Raw genomic sequence first — 19,190 nt, forward strand, 5'->3', positions numbered from 1 at the left:
ATCGATTACTGCAATGCAATTTTAGCGGGAATCCCGAACAAACTTATTCACCGACTGCTACTCATCCAAAATGCTTCTTGTTGTAAGGTGACTTGAGCGCCATGAAAGGTGCCATCAAATAAATGTATTTTTAATATTATTGTAGAATCTGAAATAAAAGGATGTCCTTTAGTCTCTTATTCTACCAGTCTGTAGGACAGGGTCCTACTCTTTTCACCTCCGTCCTGAAAAACTATTTGAACCGTCCTGAAGTGAATGTCAGCCGTCCAAAATCAAATGTTGTTTCTGTACTTAGTGGTTAGCTGTTAGTCACATAATAAAAACACTATAATTAAAATGTTGATGAATATATTATTATATTTATCAGATTCAATTCAAAGTAGTTATCTGTAAACAGGTAAAAAACAGATTTCAGACAAAATCACAGGAGTTAAATACTTTTTTGTTTTCATGCAGGACAAACCTTTTTTTTACATGTAGGAAAATTAAGAGAAAAATAGATACAGCTAAAAACAATTTTGAGTTGGTTGTATTAAACAATAACAAATAAATACTGGTGACTACATATCTCAGTGTGGTAATGTGTCATAGCTGATCATCTGGAAACGTGTTTTTAACAGAACTTCTCTGGAACCCAGAATATGGGAGAAATTCAGGCACTTGAAAATCAAAACATACATGTGAGTTCATCTCTTTACACTTCATACAGACGACTGTAACTCTGATATTTATTTAGATTATTAATAGTTAAAGTCAGTCAGACATGTTCAGCAGCAGCAGGCTGAGTTCATCTCTTTACACTTCATACAGACGACTGTAACTCTGATATTTATTTAGATTATTAATAGTTAAAGTCAGTCAGACATGTTCAGCAGCAGGCTGAGTTCATCTCTTTACACTTCATACAGACGACTGTAACTCTGATTTATTTAGATTATTAATAGTTAAAGTCAGTCAGACATGTTCAGCAGCAGCAGGCTGAGTTCATCTCTTTACACTTCATACAGACGACTGTAACTCTGATATTTATTTAGATTATTAATAGTTAAAGTCAGTCAGACATGTTCAGCAGCAGCAGGCTGAGTTCATCTCTTTACACTTCATACAGACGACTGTAACTCTGATATTTATTTAGATTATTAATAGTTAAAGTCAGTCAGACATGTTCAGCAGCAGCAGACTGAGTTCATCTCTTTACACTTCATACAGACGACTGTAACTCTGATATTTATTTAGATTATTAATAGTTAAAGTCAGTCAGACATGTTCAGCAGCAGCAGACTGAGTTCATCTCTTTACACTTCATACAGACGACTGTAACTCTGATATTTATTTAGATTATTAATAGTTAAAGTCAGTCAGACATGTTCAGCAGCAGACTGAGTTCATCTCTTTACACTTCATACAGACGACTGTAACTCTGATATTTATTTAGATTATTAATAGTTAAAGTCAGTCAGACATGTTCAGCAGCAGGCTGAGTTCATCTCTTTACACTTCATACAGACGACTGTAACTCTGATATTTATTTAGATTATTAATAGTTAAAGTCAGTCAGACATGTTCAGCAGCAGCAGGCTGAGTTCATCTCTTTACACTTCATACAGACGACTGTAACTCTGATATTTATTTAGATTATTAATAGTTAAAGTCAGTCAGACATGTTCAGCAGCAGCAGACTGAGTTCATCTCTTTACACTTCATACAGACGACTGTAACTCTGATATTTATTTAGATTATTAATAGTTAAAGTCAGTCAGACATGTTCAGCAGCAGCAGACTGAGTTCATCTCTTTACACTTCATACAGACGACTGTAACTCTGATATTTATTTAGATTATTAATAGTTAAAGTCAGTCAGACATGTTCAGCAGCAGACTGAGTTCATCTCTTTACACTTCATACAGACGACTGTAACTCTGATATTTATTTAGATTATTAATAGTTAAAGTCAGTCAGACATGTTCAGCAGCAGCAGACTGAGTTCATCTCTTTACACTTCATACAGACGACTGTAACTCTGATATTTATTTAGATTATTAATAGTTAAAGTCAGTCAGACATGTTCAGCAGCAGACTGAGTTCATCTCTTTACACTTCATACAGACGACTGTAACTCTGATATTTATTTAGATTATTAATAGTTAAAGTCAGTCAGACATGTTCAGCAGCAGCAGACTGAGTTCATCTCTTTACACTTCATACAGACGACTGTAACTCTGATATTTATTTAGATTATTAATAGTTAAAGTCAGTCAGACATGTTCAGCAGCAGACTGAGTTCATCTCTTTACACTTCATACAGACGACTGTAACTCTGATATTTATTTAGATTATTAATAGTTAAAGTCAGTCAGACATGTTCAGCAGCAGACTGAGTTCATCTCTTTACACTTCATACAGACGACTGTAACTCTGATATTTATTTAGATTATTAATAGTTAAAGTCAGTCAGACATGTTCAGCAGCAGACTGAGTTCATCTCTTTACACTTCATACAGACGACTGTAACTCTGATATTTATTTAGATTATTAATAGTTAAAGTCAGTCAGACATGTTCAGCAGCAGACTGAGTTCATCTCTTTACACTTCATACAGACGACTGTAACTCTGATATTTATTTAGATTATTAATAGTTAAAGTCAGTCAGACATGTTCAGCAGCAGCAGACTGAGTTCATCTCTTTACACTTCATACAGACGACTGTAACTCTGATATTTATTTAGATTATTAATAGTTAAAGTCAGTCAGACATGTTCAGCAGCAGACTGAGTTCATCTCTTTACACTTCATACAGACGACTGTAACTCTGATATTTATTTAGATTATTAATAGTTAAAGTCAGTCAGACATGTTCAGCAGCAGCAGACTGAGTTCATCTCTTTACACTTCATACAGACGACTGTAACTCTGATATTTATTTAGATTATTAATAGTTAAAGTCAGTCAGACATGTTCAGCAGCAGCAGACTGAGTTCATCTCTTTACACTTCATACAGACGACTGTAACTCTGATATTTATTTAGATTATTAATAGTTAAAGTCAGTCAGACATGTTCAGCAGCAGGCTGAGTTCATCTCTTTACACTTCATACAGACGACTGTAACTCTGATATTTATTTAGATTATTAATAGTTAAAGTCAGTCAGACATGTTCAGCAGCAGGCTGAGTTCATCTCTTTACACTTCATACAGACGACTGTAACTCTGATATTTATTTAGATTATTAATAGTTAAAGTCAGTCAGACATGTTCAGCAGCAGCAGACTGAGTTCATCTCTTTACACTTCATACAGACGACTGTAACTCTGATATTTATTTAGATTATTAATAGTTAAAGTCAGTCAGACATGTTCAGCAGCAGCAGACTGAGTTCATCTCTTTACACTTCATACAGACGACTGTAACTCTGATATTTATTTAGATTATTAATAGTTAAAGTCAGTCAGACATGTTCAGCAGCAGCAGGCTGAGTTCATCTCTTTACACTTCATACAGACGACTGTAACTCTGATATTTATTTAGATTATTAATAGTTAAAGTCAGTCAGACATGTTCAGCAGCAGACTGAGTTCATCTCTTTACACTTCATACAGACGACTGTAACTCTGATATTTATTTAGATTATTAATAGTTAAAGTCAGTCAGACATGTTCAGCAGCAGCAGGCTGAGTTCATCTCTTTACACTTCATACAGACGACTGTAACTCTGATATTTATTTAGATTATTAATAGTTAAAGTCAGTCAGACATGTTCAGCAGCAGGCTGAGTTCATCTCTTTACACTTCATACAGACGACTGTAACTCTGATATTTATTTAGATTATTAATAGTTAAAGTCAGTCAGACATGTTCAGCAGCAGCAGACTGAGTTCATCTCTTTACACTTCATACAGACGACTGTAACTCTGATATTTATTTAGATTATTAATAGTTAAAGTCAGTCAGACATGTTCAGCAGCAGCAGGCTGAGTTCATCTCTTTACACTTCATACAGACGACTGTAACTCTGATATTTATTTAGATTATTAATAGTTAAAGTCAGTCAGACATGTTCAGCAGCAGGCTGAGTTCATCTCTTTACACTTCATACAGACGACTGTAACTCTGATATTTATTTAGATTATTAATAGTTAAAGTCAGTCAGACATGTTCAGCAGCAGCAGGCTGAGTTCATCTCTTTACACTTCATACAGACGACTGTAACTCTGATATTTATTTAGATTATTAATAGTTAAAGTCAGTCAGACATGTTCAGCAGCAGCAGACTGAGTTCATCTCTTTACACTTCATACAGACGACTGTAACTCTGATATTTATTTAGATTATTAATAGTTAAAGTCAGTCAGACATGTTCAGCAGCAGACTGAGTTCATCTCTTTACACTTCATACAGACGACTGTAACTCTGATATTTATTTAGATTATTAATAGTTAAAGTCAGTCAGACATGTTCAGCAGCAGCAGACTGAGTTCATCTCTTTACACTTCATACAGACGACTGTAACTCTGATATTTATTTAGATTATTAATAGTTAAAGTCAGTCAGACATGTTCAGCAGCAGCAGACTGAGTTCATCTCTTTACACTTCATACAGACGACTGTAACTCTGATATTTATTTAGATTATTAATAGTTAAAGTCAGTCAGACATGTTCAGCAGCAGACTGAGTTCATCTCTTTACACTTCATACAGACGACTGTAACTCTGATATTTATTTAGATTATTAATAGTTAAAGTCAGTCAGACATGTTCAGCAGCAGCAGACTGAGTTCATCTCTTTACACTTCATACAGACGACTGTAACTCTGATATTTATTTAGATTATTAATAGTTAAAGTCAGTCAGACATGTTCAGCAGCAGACTGAGTTCATCTCTTTACACTTCATACAGACGACTGTAACTCTGATATTTATTTAGATTATTAATAGTTAAAGTCAGTCAGACATGTTCAGCAGCAGCAGGCTGAGTTCATCTCTTTACACTTCATACAGACGACTGTAACTCTGATATTTATTTAGATTATTAATAGTTAAAGTCAGTCAGACATGTTCAGCAGCAGACTGAGTTCATCTCTTTACACTTCATACAGACGACTGTAACTCTGATATTTATTTAGATTATTAATAGTTAAAGTCAGTCAGACATGTTCAGCAGCAGCAGACTGAGTTCATCTCTTTACACTTCATACAGACGACTGTAACTCTGATATTTATTTAGATTATTAATAGTTAAAGTCAGTCAGACATGTTCAGCAGCAGCAGACTGAGTTCATCTCTTTACACTTCATACAGACGACTGTAACTCTGATATTTATTTAGATTATTAATAGTTAAAGTCAGTCAGACATGTTCAGCAGCAGCAGGCTGAGTTCATCTCTTTACACTTCATACAGACGACTGTAACTCTGATATTTATTTAGATTATTAATAGTTAAAGTCAGTCAGACATGTTCAGCAGCAGACTGAGTTCATCTCTTTACACTTCATACAGACGACTGTAACTCTGATATTTATTTAGATTATTAATAGTTAAAGTCAGTCAGACATGTTCAGCAGCAGCAGACTGAGTTCATCTCTTTACACTTCATACAGACGACTGTAACTCTGATATTTATTTAGATTATTAATAGTTAAAGTCAGTCAGACATGTTCAGCAGCAGACTGAGTTCATCTCTTTACACTTCATACAGACGACTGTAACTCTGATATTTATTTAGATTATTAATAGTTAAAGTCAGTCAGACATGTTCAGCAGCAGCAGACTGAGTTCATCTCTTTACACTTCATACAGACGACTGTAACTCTGATATTTATTTAGATTATTAATAGTTAAAGTCAGTCAGACATGTTCAGCAGCAGCAGACTGAGTTCATCTCTTTACACTTCATACAGACGACTGTAACTCTGATATTTATTTAGATTATTAATAGTTAAAGTCAGTCAGACATGTTCAGCAGCAGACTGAGTTCATCTCTTTACACTTCATACAGACGACTGTAACTCTGATATTTATTTAGATTATTAATAGTTAAAGTCAGTCAGACATGTTCAGCAGCAGACTGAGTTCATCTCTTTACACTTCATACAGACGACTGTAACTCTGATATTTATTTAGATTATTAATAGTTAAAGTCAGTCAGACATGTTCAGCAGCAGCAGACTGAGTTCATCTCTTTACACTTCATACAGACGACTGTAACTCTGATATTTATTTAGATTATTAATAGTTAAAGTCAGTCAGACATGTTCAGCAGCAGCAGACTGAGTTCATCTCTTTACACTTCATACAGACGACTGTAACTCTGATATTTATTTAGATTATTAATAGTTAAAGTCAGTCAGACATGTTCAGCAGCAGCAGGCTGAGTTCATCTCTTTACACTTCATACAGACGACTGTAACTCTGATATTTATTTAGATTATTAATAGTTAAAGTCAGTCAGACATGTTCAGCAGCAGCAGACTGAGTTCATCTCTTTACACTTCATACAGACGACTGTAACTCTGATATTTATTTAGATTATTAATAGTTAAAGTCAGTCAGACATGTTCAGCAGCAGCAGACTGAGTTCATCTCTTTACACTTCATACAGACGACTGTAACTCTGATATTTATTTAGATTATTAATAGTTAAAGTCAGTCAGACATGTTCAGCAGCAGCAGACTGAGTTCATCTCTTTACACTTCATACAGACGACTGTAACTCTGATATTTATTTAGATTATTAATAGTTAAAGTCAGTCAGACATGTTCAGCAGCAGCAGACTGAGTTCATCTCTTTACACTTCATACAGACGACTGTAACTCTGATATTTATTTAGATTATTAATAGTTAAAGTCAGTCAGACATGTTCAGCAGCAGCTCCCTTGTTTCCTGCTTTAAATAAATCCTCTCAGACAGAACTTGGTGATCAATGAAACATTTATTACAGGAAATGAAACAGGTTTAAATCTATATTATTGTGAAAGGAGGAGGTGAAACCAATGAACTCCAGCTGCTGAACACACAGCATCATAAACGCTTTGTAAGACAGACAGCAGTTATGGATGCCATCAACGCTCAATGAGAGAAAGACTTTTACACTGTTAGAAGAACAGCAACCTGAGTTAGGTCTCCGCAGGCTCAGAGGAAGTGATGCAGTTCACAAACCTTTACAATCCTCAGTCTGACCTCCTCCTCCACGCTCGCTGACCGCAGCCTCTCTGGCTCGGACTGGAAAACTGTGTGGCTACATTGGTTTTATATGTTTTGAGTGATCTAGTCTTAAATTTCACCAGAAGGTCAAGAACATGTTTTCTGGCTAAACAAACACTTTAAATCAAACATCTAATGCTTACAGAACTCTCACATTTCTCTATCAAAGGTCGCTCTTAGTAAAATGAATTAGGGACTTTCTAAAGCAGCTCTTTGTGCAGGTGGCCTTTTACCATCTTCCTGTATTCAGTCACTCTTATTAGAAAGGTTTCACATCCCACCTCCACTTCTACTGCGAGACGCCTGTATGTGGGTGTTGCTTTAAGAACAGCCTGGAATCGTACCAAACACCTGGAATTGAAGGCCGTACATTCCTGTAAGAGCAGCATTCAGTCCAGTTAATGAATGAGTTGTAGCCGTTGCAGTCCCACCTCCAGTCATCTGCAGCCTGTAGCCCTCTGAGATAAATTGATTCTGGCTGTTCCTGTTTCTACAACAGAAAGCTGTCCAGTAATAACTGGGAATATTCACTCTACGATTCATACTGATGTTCCCTGGAATGACCCCAGTAACCACATGGGCTGTGTTTGCGCTACACACTGTTTTAATACTCTGATCTACTATCCTCTCCACCTGGTTGAACCACCGTCTGTTGTCTTCTCCTGTCTGTGGAGCAGCGTTGGTGAGGGTGTAGGTGGACTCGGTCTGGTCCTGCTTACAGTTGTGGCATTTGGGGTACAGGTGACCCCTGTTGTAACCTGACTTTGCATAGTCCTGGTTAACAGCCTGATGTGGAAGCATTAATATGTTTCCATCAGTGGTCATCTCTGGCAGGTTCACGCCATCGAGCTGCGGTTCAGATTGCAGACAGAAGAGGGCAGGAGAGAGTCAGAAAGGTCAGATGTGTTCTACACTTTGTTGAATTTTACCTCTATGAATCATTGGTGGAGTAAAGCAGGTGGTCATTACTGGTAGTGGAAACACGCATCTCCAGGTTATATCAGCACTAACAAGATAAAGCAGGAAACAAAACAAAACATGGTAACAAACCCACCTGAGGCTCGATCAGCCATGTGTGTGGGCCCGTTGGGGCGTACCCAGAATAGATGTAGGCAGAGTACACAGGGATCCTGTTCTGAGTGTCGTAGAGAGTGGCGTACCTGTACTGGTTCCCGTACCTCTGACAGATCTGCTGGTACCTTGAAGCTGACCCCACTACAGTGGGAGGGATGGGTCTGCTATTCTGGTCCTTTATGAAGAAGCCAGGACAAGTTACAGCGAAGGAGGCGACGACCTCCCCCTCCACCAATGAGACGAGACCCAGCAGCAGCAGACCAATCAGCTTCATGATGGTGACGAGGATGAAGAGCAGTGTTTTCTCTCAGCTCAGAGGAGAGTGAGGAGAGCGAGGAGAGCGAGCAGAGCGAGGAGAGCGAGGAGAGCGAGCAGAGCGAGGAGAGCGAGGAGAGCGAGGAGAGCGAGCAGAGCGAGCGAGGAGAGCGAGGAGAGCGCTGCTTTATATACTCTCACACACACAGGAACACACACACACACACACACACACACCCTTTTGTGAGTGTCAGTTACAGTAAATGTATTTCCTCCTTGTCTTGTTTACAGTAAATGTATTTCCTCCTTGTCTTGTTTACAGTAAATGTATTTCCTCCTTGTCTTGTTTACAGTAAATGTATTTCCTCCTTGTCTTGTTTACAGTAAATGTATTTCCTCCTTGTCTTGTTTACAGTAAATGTATTTCCTCCTTGAAATATTTTCTGTCTAGAAGACGTTCACCGTCACAAAGAAGGGAATCAGACTTATCATGTTAACAAAGGCACGCCTGTGTGTGTGCACGTTGAACCGAAGTGCATGACTGTAGAAAAGGTTTCTGATTTCCATGAGCTGTAAGCTGCAATCATCAAGATTAAAACAAAGAAAGGATTGAAATATTTGACTTCACGTGTAAAGAAACTAGAAAAGGTTTCTGATTTCCATGAGCTGTAAGCTGCAATCATCAAGATTAAAACAAAGAAAGGATTGAAATATTGGACTTCACGTGTAAAGAGACTAGAAAAGGTTTCTGATTTCCATGAGCTGTAAGCTGCAATCATCAAGATTAAAACAAAGAAAGGATTGAAATATTTGACTTCACGTGTAAAGAAACTAGAAAAGGTTTCTGATTTCCATGAGCTGTAAGCTGCAATCATCAAGATTAAAACAAAGAAAGGATTGAAATATTGGACTTCTCGTGTAAAGAAACTAGAAAAGGTTTCTGATTTCCATGAGCTGTAAGCTGCAATCATCAAGATTAAAACAAAGAAAGGATTGAAATATTGGACTTCTCGTGTAAAGAAACTAGAAAAGGTTTCTGATTTCCATGAGCTGTAAGCTGCAATCATCAAGATTAAAACAATTATTTCCTCCTTGTCTTGTTTACTGTATTTGTATTTCCTCCTTGTCTTGTTTACTGTAAATGTAAATGTATTTCCTCCTTGTCTTGTTTACTGTATTTGTATTTGTATTTCCTCCTTGTCTTGTTTACTGTATTTGTATTTGTATTTCCTCCTTGTCTTGTTTACTGTATTTGTATTTCCTTCTTGTCTTGTTTACTGTATTTGTATTTCCTCCTTGTCTTGTTTACTGTATTTGTATTTCCTTCTTGTCTTGTTTACTGTATTTGTATTTCCTCCTTGTCTTGTTTACTGTAAATGTATTTGTATTTCCTCCTTGTCTTGTTTACTGTATTTGTATTTCCTTCTTGTCTTGTTTACTGTATTTGTATTTCCTCCTTGTCTTGTTTACTGTAAATGTAAATGTATTTCCTCCTTGTCTTGTTTACTGTATTTGTATTTGTATTTCCTCCTTGTCTTGTTTACTGTAAATGTATTTGTATTTCCTCCTTGTCTTGTTTACTGTATTTGTATTTCCTCCTTGTCTTGTTTACTGTAAATGTAAATGTATTTCCTCCTTGTCTTGTTTACTGTATTTGTATTTGTATTTCCTCCTTGTCTTGTTTACTGTATTTGTATTTGTATTTCCTCCTTGTCTTGTTTACTGTATTTGTATTTCCTTCTTGTCTTGTTTACTGTATTTGTATTTCCTCCTTGTCTTGTTTACTGTATTTGTATTTCCTTCTTGTCTTGTTTACTGTATTTGTATTTCCTCCTTGTCTTGTTTACTGTAAATGTATTTGTATTTCCTCCTTGTCTTGTTTACTGTATTTGTATTTCCTTCTTGTCTTGTTTACTGTATTTGTATTTCCTCCTTGTCTTGTTTACTGTAAATGTAAATGTATTTCCTCCTTGTCTTGTTTACTGTATTTGTATTTGTATTTCCTCCTTGTCTTGTTTACTGTAAATGTATTTGTATTTCCTCCTTGTCTTGTTTACTGTATTTGTATTTCCTCCTTGTCTTGTTTACTGTATTTGTATTTCCTCCTTGTCTTGTTTACTGTAAATGTAAATGTATTTCCTCCTTGTCTTGTTTACTGTAAATGTAAATGTATTTCCTCCTTGTCTTGTTTACTGTATTTGTATTTGTATTTCCTCCTTGTCTTGTTTACTGTATTTGTATTTCCTCCTTGTCTTGTTTACTGTATTTGTATTTCCTCCTTGTCTTGTTTACTGTAAATGTAAATGTATTTCCTCCTTGTCTTGTTTACTGTATTTGTATTTCCTCCTTGTCTTGTTTACTGTATTTGTATTTCCTCCTTTTCTTGTTTACTGTATTTGTATTTCCTCCTTGTCTTGTTTACTGTAAATGTAAATGTATTTCCTCCTTGTCTTGTTTACTGTATTTGTATTTCCTCCTTGTCTTGTTTACTGTAAATGTATTTGTATTTCCTCCTTGTCTTGTTTACTGTATTTGTATTTCCTTCTTGTCTTGTTTACTGTATTTGTATTTCCTCCTTGTCTTGTTTACTGTATTTGTATTTCCTCCTTGTCTTGTTTACTGTAAATGTATTTGTATTTCCTCCTTGTCTTGTTTACTGTATTTGTATTTCCTTCTTGTCTTGTTTACTGTATTTGTATTTCCTCCTTGTCTTGTTTACTGTAAATGTAAATGTATTTCCTCCTTGTCTTGTTTACTGTATTTGTATTTGTATTTCCTCCTTGTCTTGTTTACTGTATTTGTATTTCCTCCTTGTCTTGTTTACTGTAAATGTAAATGTATTTCCTCCTTGTCTTGTTTACTGTATTTGTATTTCCTCCTTGTCTTGTTTACTGTAAATGTAAATGTATTTCCTCCTTGTCTTGTTTACTGTATTTGTATTTCCTCCTTGTCTTGTTTACTGTAAATGTAAATGTATTTCCTCCTTGTCTTGTTTACTGTATTTGTATTTCCTCCTTGTCTTGTTTACTGTAAATGTAAATGTATTTCCTCCTTGTCTTGTTTACTGTATTTGTATTTCCTTCTTGTCTTGTTTACTGTATTTGTATTTCCTCCTTGTCTTGTTTACTGTAAATGTATTTGTATTTCCTCCTTGTCTTGTTTACTGTAAATGTATTTGTATTTCCTCCTTGTCTTGTTTACTGTAAATGTATTTGTATTTCCTCCTTGTCTTGTTTACTGTATTTGTATTTCCTCCTTGTCTTGTTTACTGTAAATGTATTTCCTCCTTGTCTTGTTTACTGTATTTGTATTTCCTCCTTGTCTTGTTTACTGTAAATGTATTTGTATTTCCTCCTTGTCTTGTTTACTGTAAATGTATTTGTATTTCCTCCTTGTCTTGTTTACTGTATTTGTATTTGTATTTCCTCCTTGTCTTGTTTACTGTATTTGTATTTCCTTCTTGTCTTGTTTACTGTATTTGTATTTCCTTCTTGTCTTGTTTACTGTATTTGTATTTCCTCCTTGTCTTGTTTACTGTAAATGTATTTGTATTTCCTCCTTGTCTTGTTTACTGTATTTGTATTTGTATTTCCTCCTTGTCTTGTTTACTGTAAATGTATTTGTATTTCCTCCTTGTCTTGTTTACTGTATTTGTATTTGTATTTCCTCCTTGTCTTGTTTACTGTAAATGTAAATGTATTTCCTCCTTGTCTTGTTTACTGTATTTGTATTTCCTCCTTGTCTTGTTTACTGTATTTGTATTTCCTCCTTGTCTTGTTTACTGTAAATGTAAATGTATTTCCTCCTTGTCTTGTTTACTGTATTTGTATTTGTATTTCCTTCTTGTCTTGTTTACTGTATTTGTATTTCCTTCTTGTCTTGTTTACTGTATTTGTATTTCCTCCTTGTCTTGTTTACTGTATTTGTATTTCCTCCTTGTCTTGTTTACTGTAAATGTAAATGTATTTCCTCCTTGTCTTGTTTACTGTATTTGTATTTCCTCCTTGTCTTGTTTACTGTAAATGTAAATGTATTTCCTCCTTGTCTTGTTTACTGTATTTGTATTTCCTCCTTGTCTTGTTTACTGTATTTGTATTTCCTTCTTCTCTTGTTTGTATTTCCTCCTTGTCTTGTTTACTGTAAATGTATTTGTATTTCCTCCTTGTCTTGTTTACTGTATTTGTATTTCTTCCTTGTCTTGTTTACTGTATTTGTATTTCCTCCTTGTCTTGTTTACTGTAAATGTAAATGTATTTCCTCCTTGTCTTGTTTACTGTATTTGTATTTGTATTTCCTCCTTGTCTTGTTTACTGTAAATGTAAATGTATTTCCTCCTTGTCTTGTTTACTGTATTTGTATTTCCTCCTTGTCTTGTTTACTGTAAATGTAAATGTATTTCCTCCTTGTCTTGTTTACTGTATTTGTATTTCCTCCTTGTCTTGTTTACTGTATTTGTATTTCCTCCTTGTCTTGTTTACTGTATTTGTATTTCCTTCTTGTCTTGTTTACTGTATTTGTATTTCCTCCTTGTCTTGTTTACTGTAAATGTATTTGTATTTCCTCCTTGTCTTGTTTACTGTATTTGTATTTGTATTTCCTCCTTGTCTTGTTTACTGTGAATGTAAATGTATTTCCTCCTTGTCTTGTTTACTGTATTTGTATTTGTATTTCCTTCTTGTCTTGTTTACTGTATTTGTATTTCCTTCTTGTCTTGTTTACTGTATTTGTATTTCCTCCTTGTCTTGTTTACTGTATTTGTATTTCCTCCTTGTCTTGTTTACTGTAAATGTAAATGTATTTCCTCCTTGTCTTGTTTACTGTATTTGTATTTCCTCCTTGTCTTGTTTACTGTAAATGTAAATGTATTTCCTCCTTGTCTTGTTTACTGTATTTGTATTTCCTCCTTGTCTTGTTTACTGTATTTGTATTTCCTTCTTCTCTTGTTTGTATTTCCTCCTTGTCTTGTTTACTGTAAATGTATTTGTATTTCCTCCTTGTCTTGTTTACTGTATTTGTATTTCTTCCTTGTCTTGTTTACTGTATTTGTATTTCCTCCTTGTCTTGTTTACTGTAAATGTAAATGTATTTCCTCCTTGTCTTGTTTACTGTATTTGTATTTGTATTTCCTCCTTGTCTTGTTTACTGTAAATGTAAATGTATTTCCTCCTTGTCTTGTTTACTGTATTTGTATTTCCTCCTTGTCTTGTTTACTGTAAATGTAAATGTATTTCCTCCTTGTCTTGTTTACTGTATTTGTATTTCCTCCTTGTCTTGTTTACTGTATTTGTATTTCCTCCTTGTCTTGTTTACTGTATTTGTATTTCCTTCTTGTCTTGTTTACTGTATTTGTATTTCCTCCTTGTCTTGTTTACTGTAAATGTATTTGTATTTCCTCCTTGTCTTGTTTACTGTATTTGTATTTGTATTTCCTCCTTGTCTTGTTTACTGTGAATGTAAATGTATTTCCTCCTTGTCTTGTTTACTGTATTTGTATGTCCTCCTTGTCTTGCTTACTCTATTTGTATTTCCTCCTTGTCTTGTTTACTGTATTTGTATTTCCTCCTTGTCTTGTTTACTGTATTTGTATTTCCTTCTTGTCTTGTTTACTGTATTTGTATTTCCTCCTTGTCTTGTTTACTGTAAATGTATTTGTATTTCCTCCTTGTCTTGTTTACTGTATTTGTATTTCCTTCTTGTCTTGTTTACTGTATTTGTATTTCCTCCTTGTCTTGTTTACTGTATTTGTATTTGTATTTCCTCCTTGTCTTGTTTACTGTAAATGTAAATGTATTTCCTCCTTGTCTTGTTTACTGTATTTGTATTTCCTCCTTGTCTTGTTTACTGTAAATGTATTTCCTCCTTGTCTTGTTTACTGTATTTGTATTTCCTCCTTGTCTTGTTTACTGTAAATGTAAATGTATTTCCTCCTTGTCTTGTTTACTGTATTTGTATTTCCTTCTTGTCTTGTTTACTGTATTTGTATTTCCTCCTTGTCTTGTTTACTGTAAATGTATTTGTATTTCCTCCTTGTCTTGTTTACTGTATTTGTATTTGTATTTCCTCCTTGTCTTGTTTACTGTGAATGTAAATGTATTTCCTCCTTGTCTTGTTTACTGTATTTGTATTTCCTCCTTGTCTTGTTTACTGTATTTGTATTTCCTCCTTGTCTTGTTTACTGTATTTGTATTTCCTCCTTGTCTTGTTTACTGTAAATGTAAATGTATTTCCTCCTTGTCTTGTTTACTGTATTTGTATTTGTATTTCCTCCTTGTCTTGTTTACTGTATTTGTATTTCCTTCTTGTCTTGTTTACTGTATTTGTATTTCCTCCTTGTCTTGTTTACTGTATTTGTATTTCCTCCTTGTCTTGTTTACTGTATTTGTATTTCCTCCTTGTCTTGTTTACTGTATTTGTATTTCCTTCTTGTCTTGTTTACTGTATTTGTATTTCCTCCTTGTCTTGTTTACTGTAAATGTAAATGTATTTCTTCCTTGTCTTGTTTACTGTAAATGTAAATGTATTTCCTCCTTGTCTTGTTTACTGTATTTGTATTTGTATTTCCTCCTTGTCTTGTTTACTGTATTTGTATTTGTATTTCCTCCTTGTCTTGTTTACTGTATTTGTATTTCCTCCTTGTCTTGTTTACTGTATTTGTATTTCCTCCTTGTCTTGTTTACTGTAAATGTAAATGTATTTCCTCCTTGTCTTGTTTACTGTATTTGTATTTCCTCCTTGTCTTGTTTACTGTAAATGTAAATGTATTTCCTCCTTGTCTTGTTTACTGTATTTGTATTTCCTCCTTGTCTTGTTTACTGTATTTGTATTTCCTCCTTGTCTTGTTTACTGTAAATGTAAATGTATTTCCTCCTTGTCTTGTTTACTGTATTTGTATTTGTATTTCCTCCTTGTCTTGTTTACTGTAAATGTAAATGTATTTCCTCCTTGTCTTGTTTACTGTATTTGTATTTGTATTTCCTCCTTGTCTTGTTTACTGTAAATGTAAATGTATTTCCTCCTTGTCTTGTTTACTGTATTTGTATTTCCTCCTTGTCTTGTTTACTGTATTTGTATTTGTATTTCCTCCTTGTCTTGTTTACTGTAAATGTAAATGTATTTCCTCCTTGTCTTGTTTACTGTATTTGTATTTCCTCCTTGTCTTGTTTACTGTAAATGTAAATGTATTTCCTCCTTGTCTTGTTTACTGTATTTGTATTTCCTCCTTGTCTTGTTTACTGTATTTGTATTTCCTCCTTGTCTTGTTTACTGTATTTGTATTTCCTCCTTGTCTTGTTTACTGTAAATGTAAATGTATTTCCTCCTTGTCTTGTTTACTGTATTTGTATTTGTATTTCCTCCTTGTCTTGTTTACTGTATTTGTATTTCCTCCTTGTCTTGTTTACTGTAAATGTAAATGTATTTCCTCCTTGTCTTGTTTACTGTATTTGTATTTCCTCCTTGTCTTGTTTACTGTATTTGTATTTCCTCCTTGTCTTGTTTACTGTAAATGTAAATGTATTTGTATTTCCTCCTTGTCTTGTTTACTGTATTTGTATTTCCTTCTTGTCTTGTTTACTGTATTTGTATTTCCTCCTTGTCTTGTTTACTGTATTTGTATTTCCTCCTTGTCTTGTTTACTGTATTTGTATTTCCTCCTTGTCTTGTTTACTGTATTTGTATTTCCTTCTTGTCTTGTTTACTGTATTTGTATTTCCTCCTTGTCTTGTTTACTGTATTTGTATTTCCTTCTTGTCTTGTTTACTGTATTTGTATTTCCTCCTTGTCTTGTTTACTGTATTTGTATTTGTATTTCCTCCTTGTCTTGTTTACTGTATTTGTATTTCCTCCTTGTCTTGTTTACTGTAAATGTAAATGTATTTCCTCCTTGTCTTGTTTACTGTATTTGTATTTCCTCCTTGTCTTGTTTACTGTAAATGTAAATGTATTTCCTCCTTGTCTTGTTTACTGTATTTGTATTTCCTCCTTGTCTTGTTTACTGTATTTGTATTTCCTCCTTGTCTTGTTTACTGTAAATGTATTTGTATTTCCTCCTTGTCTTGTTTACTGTATTTGTATTTCCTCCTTGTCTTGTTTACTGTAAATGTATTTGTATTTCCTCCTTGTCTTGTTTACTGTATTTGTATTTCCTCCTTGTCTTGTTTACTGTAAATGTATTTCCTCCTTGTCTTGTTTACTGTATTTGTATTTCCTCCTTGTCTTGTTTACTGTAAATGTATTTCCTCCTTGTCTTGTTTACTGTATTTGTATTTCCTCCTTGTCTTGTTTACTGTAAATGTATTTGTATTTTCTCCTTGTCTTGTTTACTGTAAATGTATTTCCTCCTTGTCTTGTTTACTGTAAATGTATTTGTATTTCCTCCTTGTCTTGTTTACTGTATTTGTATTTCCTCCTTGTCTTGTTTACTGTATATGTATTTCCTCCTTGTCTTGTTTACTGTATTTGTATTTCCTCCTTGTCTTGTTTACTGTAAATGTATTTCCACCTTGTCTTGTTTACTTTATTTGTATTTGTATTTCCTCCTTGTCTTGTTTACAGTAAATGTATTTCCTCCTTGTCTTGTTTACAGTAAATGTATTTCCTCCTTGTCTTGTTTACAGTAAATGTATTTCCTCCTTGAAATATTTTCTGTCTAGAAGACGTTCACCATCACCAAGAAGGGAATCAGACTTATCATGTTAACAAAGGCACGCCTGTGTGTGTGCACGTTCAACCGAAGTGCATGACTGTAGAAAAGGTTTCTGATTTCCATGAGCTGTAAGCTGCAACCATCAAGATTAAAACAAAGAAAGGATTGAAATATTTGACTTCACGTGTAAAGAAACTAGAAAAGGTTTCTGATTTCCATGAGCTGTAAGCTGCAATCATCAAGATTAAAACAAAGAAAGGATTGAAATATTTGACTTCACGTGTAAAGAAACTAGAAAAGGTTTCTCGTCTCCTGTTTCTCTGCCTCCGTCTCCTCCTTAAGGTTTGTCCCTGAGCGTCATGGATCCAAATACACGCCATTAAGGATCAAGGATTTAGCGACCTCCCCCTCCACCAATGAGACGAGACCCAGCGGCAGCAGACCAATCAGCTTCATGATGGTGATGAGGATGAAGAGCAGTGTTTTCTCTCAGCTCAGAGGAGAGTGAGGTATGAGAGGCCGTTTAGGGTGAAACCACCGAAATACAGACACACGCACTGAAAACGGGCACATACACAGTAAAAGCTTCCACAGCCTGTGAGTAAAATAACTTTCATTGTAACAGGAAAGTTTCAGAGCTGCTACTCCACCGCGTTGTCCTGCCAAACATGATTGGGCCTATTAGTATTCATTTTAGCTGGACTTTAGCATGTGGACAGACATTTGTCTCTGCTAACATTAATGATGTTTCTAACTTTTTCAGGATAACCCAATAGACACTATACTGAACTGTGGGTTTAGGATTGAATTGGCGAGGAATTGCTTCACTGTATGGGATCTATCGGCGCACTTTATTTTGTCACAGACAGCGTCTTAGTATCCCATCACAGGATTACACACCACTGTCAGATGAGACTTTGACGTCGGTTGTTGGGCAAATTTTACTCAATACACCTAATGAAGTCCTCGCTCCAGAGGAATACGCGTTCAGCGTTGGGAAATGGACCCAATCCGGCGAAGCTTTCGTCGTAGTCAAGCCGTTCGACGTAGAATCTACCACGTAGGGGGACCTAATGAGTTATGGGAAATATTTAGATAAACAGAAAATCATGTTGCCTAGTGTGTGATTATTTAGAAGAATTTAAGTGAATTCCCAAGTGACGTCACGCTTACATCATAGCTTACCTTTCTTCCGACAGGCATATCGACGGAAACCATAAACTCGTCAGCTGGAGAATGGTGTTCCACGGCTGTGTCGACGGATACAGTCGCACGATTATAGACCTGGAAAGCCTCAACAACATCAGGGCTTCCAGTGTTCTACAACTATTCCAGGAAGGAGTTCGAAACTTTGGATACATGCTCAGGCAAAGAGGACTAAACAGCTGTAGCGTAAGAACAGGTCGCAGTATTGAAAGACTTTGGGCTGAGCTTAATCGTGTTGTTTCATTCCATCACTCTGACCTGTTTACGCAGAATGAATTTATACTTGATTCACTGTCTGAGCTCCACATGTTTAGTTTGCACTATATTTACCTGCCTCTGATCCAACGAGCTGCCAGGGAGTTTCGAGACCAATGGCCAATAACCGTGCACCGAGAGACACATGACACCTTTACAGCTGTGGCATAGAGGTGTGATTACCCAACAGTATTTTTTTCAGTCACTGATCACAGTGGACTCTTGCCTGAGCTTCAACTTAATAACAATGTTGAGATTCCTGAGAACCGCTTTCATGTAAATGACACCACTATGGAGGAAATCAACCAGGCTGTAGATCCTTTTACTGAGGATGGCAACCATGGAATCAATGTATTTAACAGCATGTGTAGACTTTAGTTTCTAGCAGTGCACAGGCATAGAAACAGCTCTGAAGAATGGTAATAATCCTAAAGTATCGACAGTAGTTGCCTCACTTTACCTGACTGCATCACAAATTAATATGTAACGTATCGAGTAACAATGAACATTTCCTTGACCCTCTGTACTAACAAAAAACAATTATAAACCATACATA

At 35.1% G+C, this 19,190-nt stretch overlaps 1 protein-coding gene across 1 annotated transcript; it reads right to left on the reverse strand.

Annotated features, from left to right (window-relative positions):
* Window positions 1–6,909: 6,909 nt before the first annotated feature.
* On the reverse strand, window positions 6,910–8,685 carry LOC119912420 (endonuclease domain-containing 1 protein-like). The gene is made up of 2 exons (XM_038731620.1): window positions 8,255–8,685; window positions 6,910–8,049 (listed from the first exon to the last, which is right to left on the reverse strand). The coding sequence occupies exons 1-2, from the start codon at window positions 8,546–8,548 to the stop codon at window positions 7,522–7,524; spliced, it is 822 nt and encodes a 273-aa protein (XP_038587548.1). The 5' UTR covers window positions 8,549–8,685; the 3' UTR covers window positions 6,910–7,521.
* Between the last annotated feature and the right edge of the window lie 10,505 nt (window positions 8,686–19,190).

Source organism: Micropterus salmoides, unplaced genomic scaffold (assembly GCF_014851395.1).
Source record: "Micropterus salmoides isolate LMB-PRFRI ecotype aquatic unplaced genomic scaffold, ASM1485139v1 Ms_hic_scaffold_2, whole genome shotgun sequence".
Taxonomy (NCBI): Eukaryota; Metazoa; Chordata; class Actinopteri; order Centrarchiformes; family Centrarchidae; genus Micropterus; species Micropterus salmoides.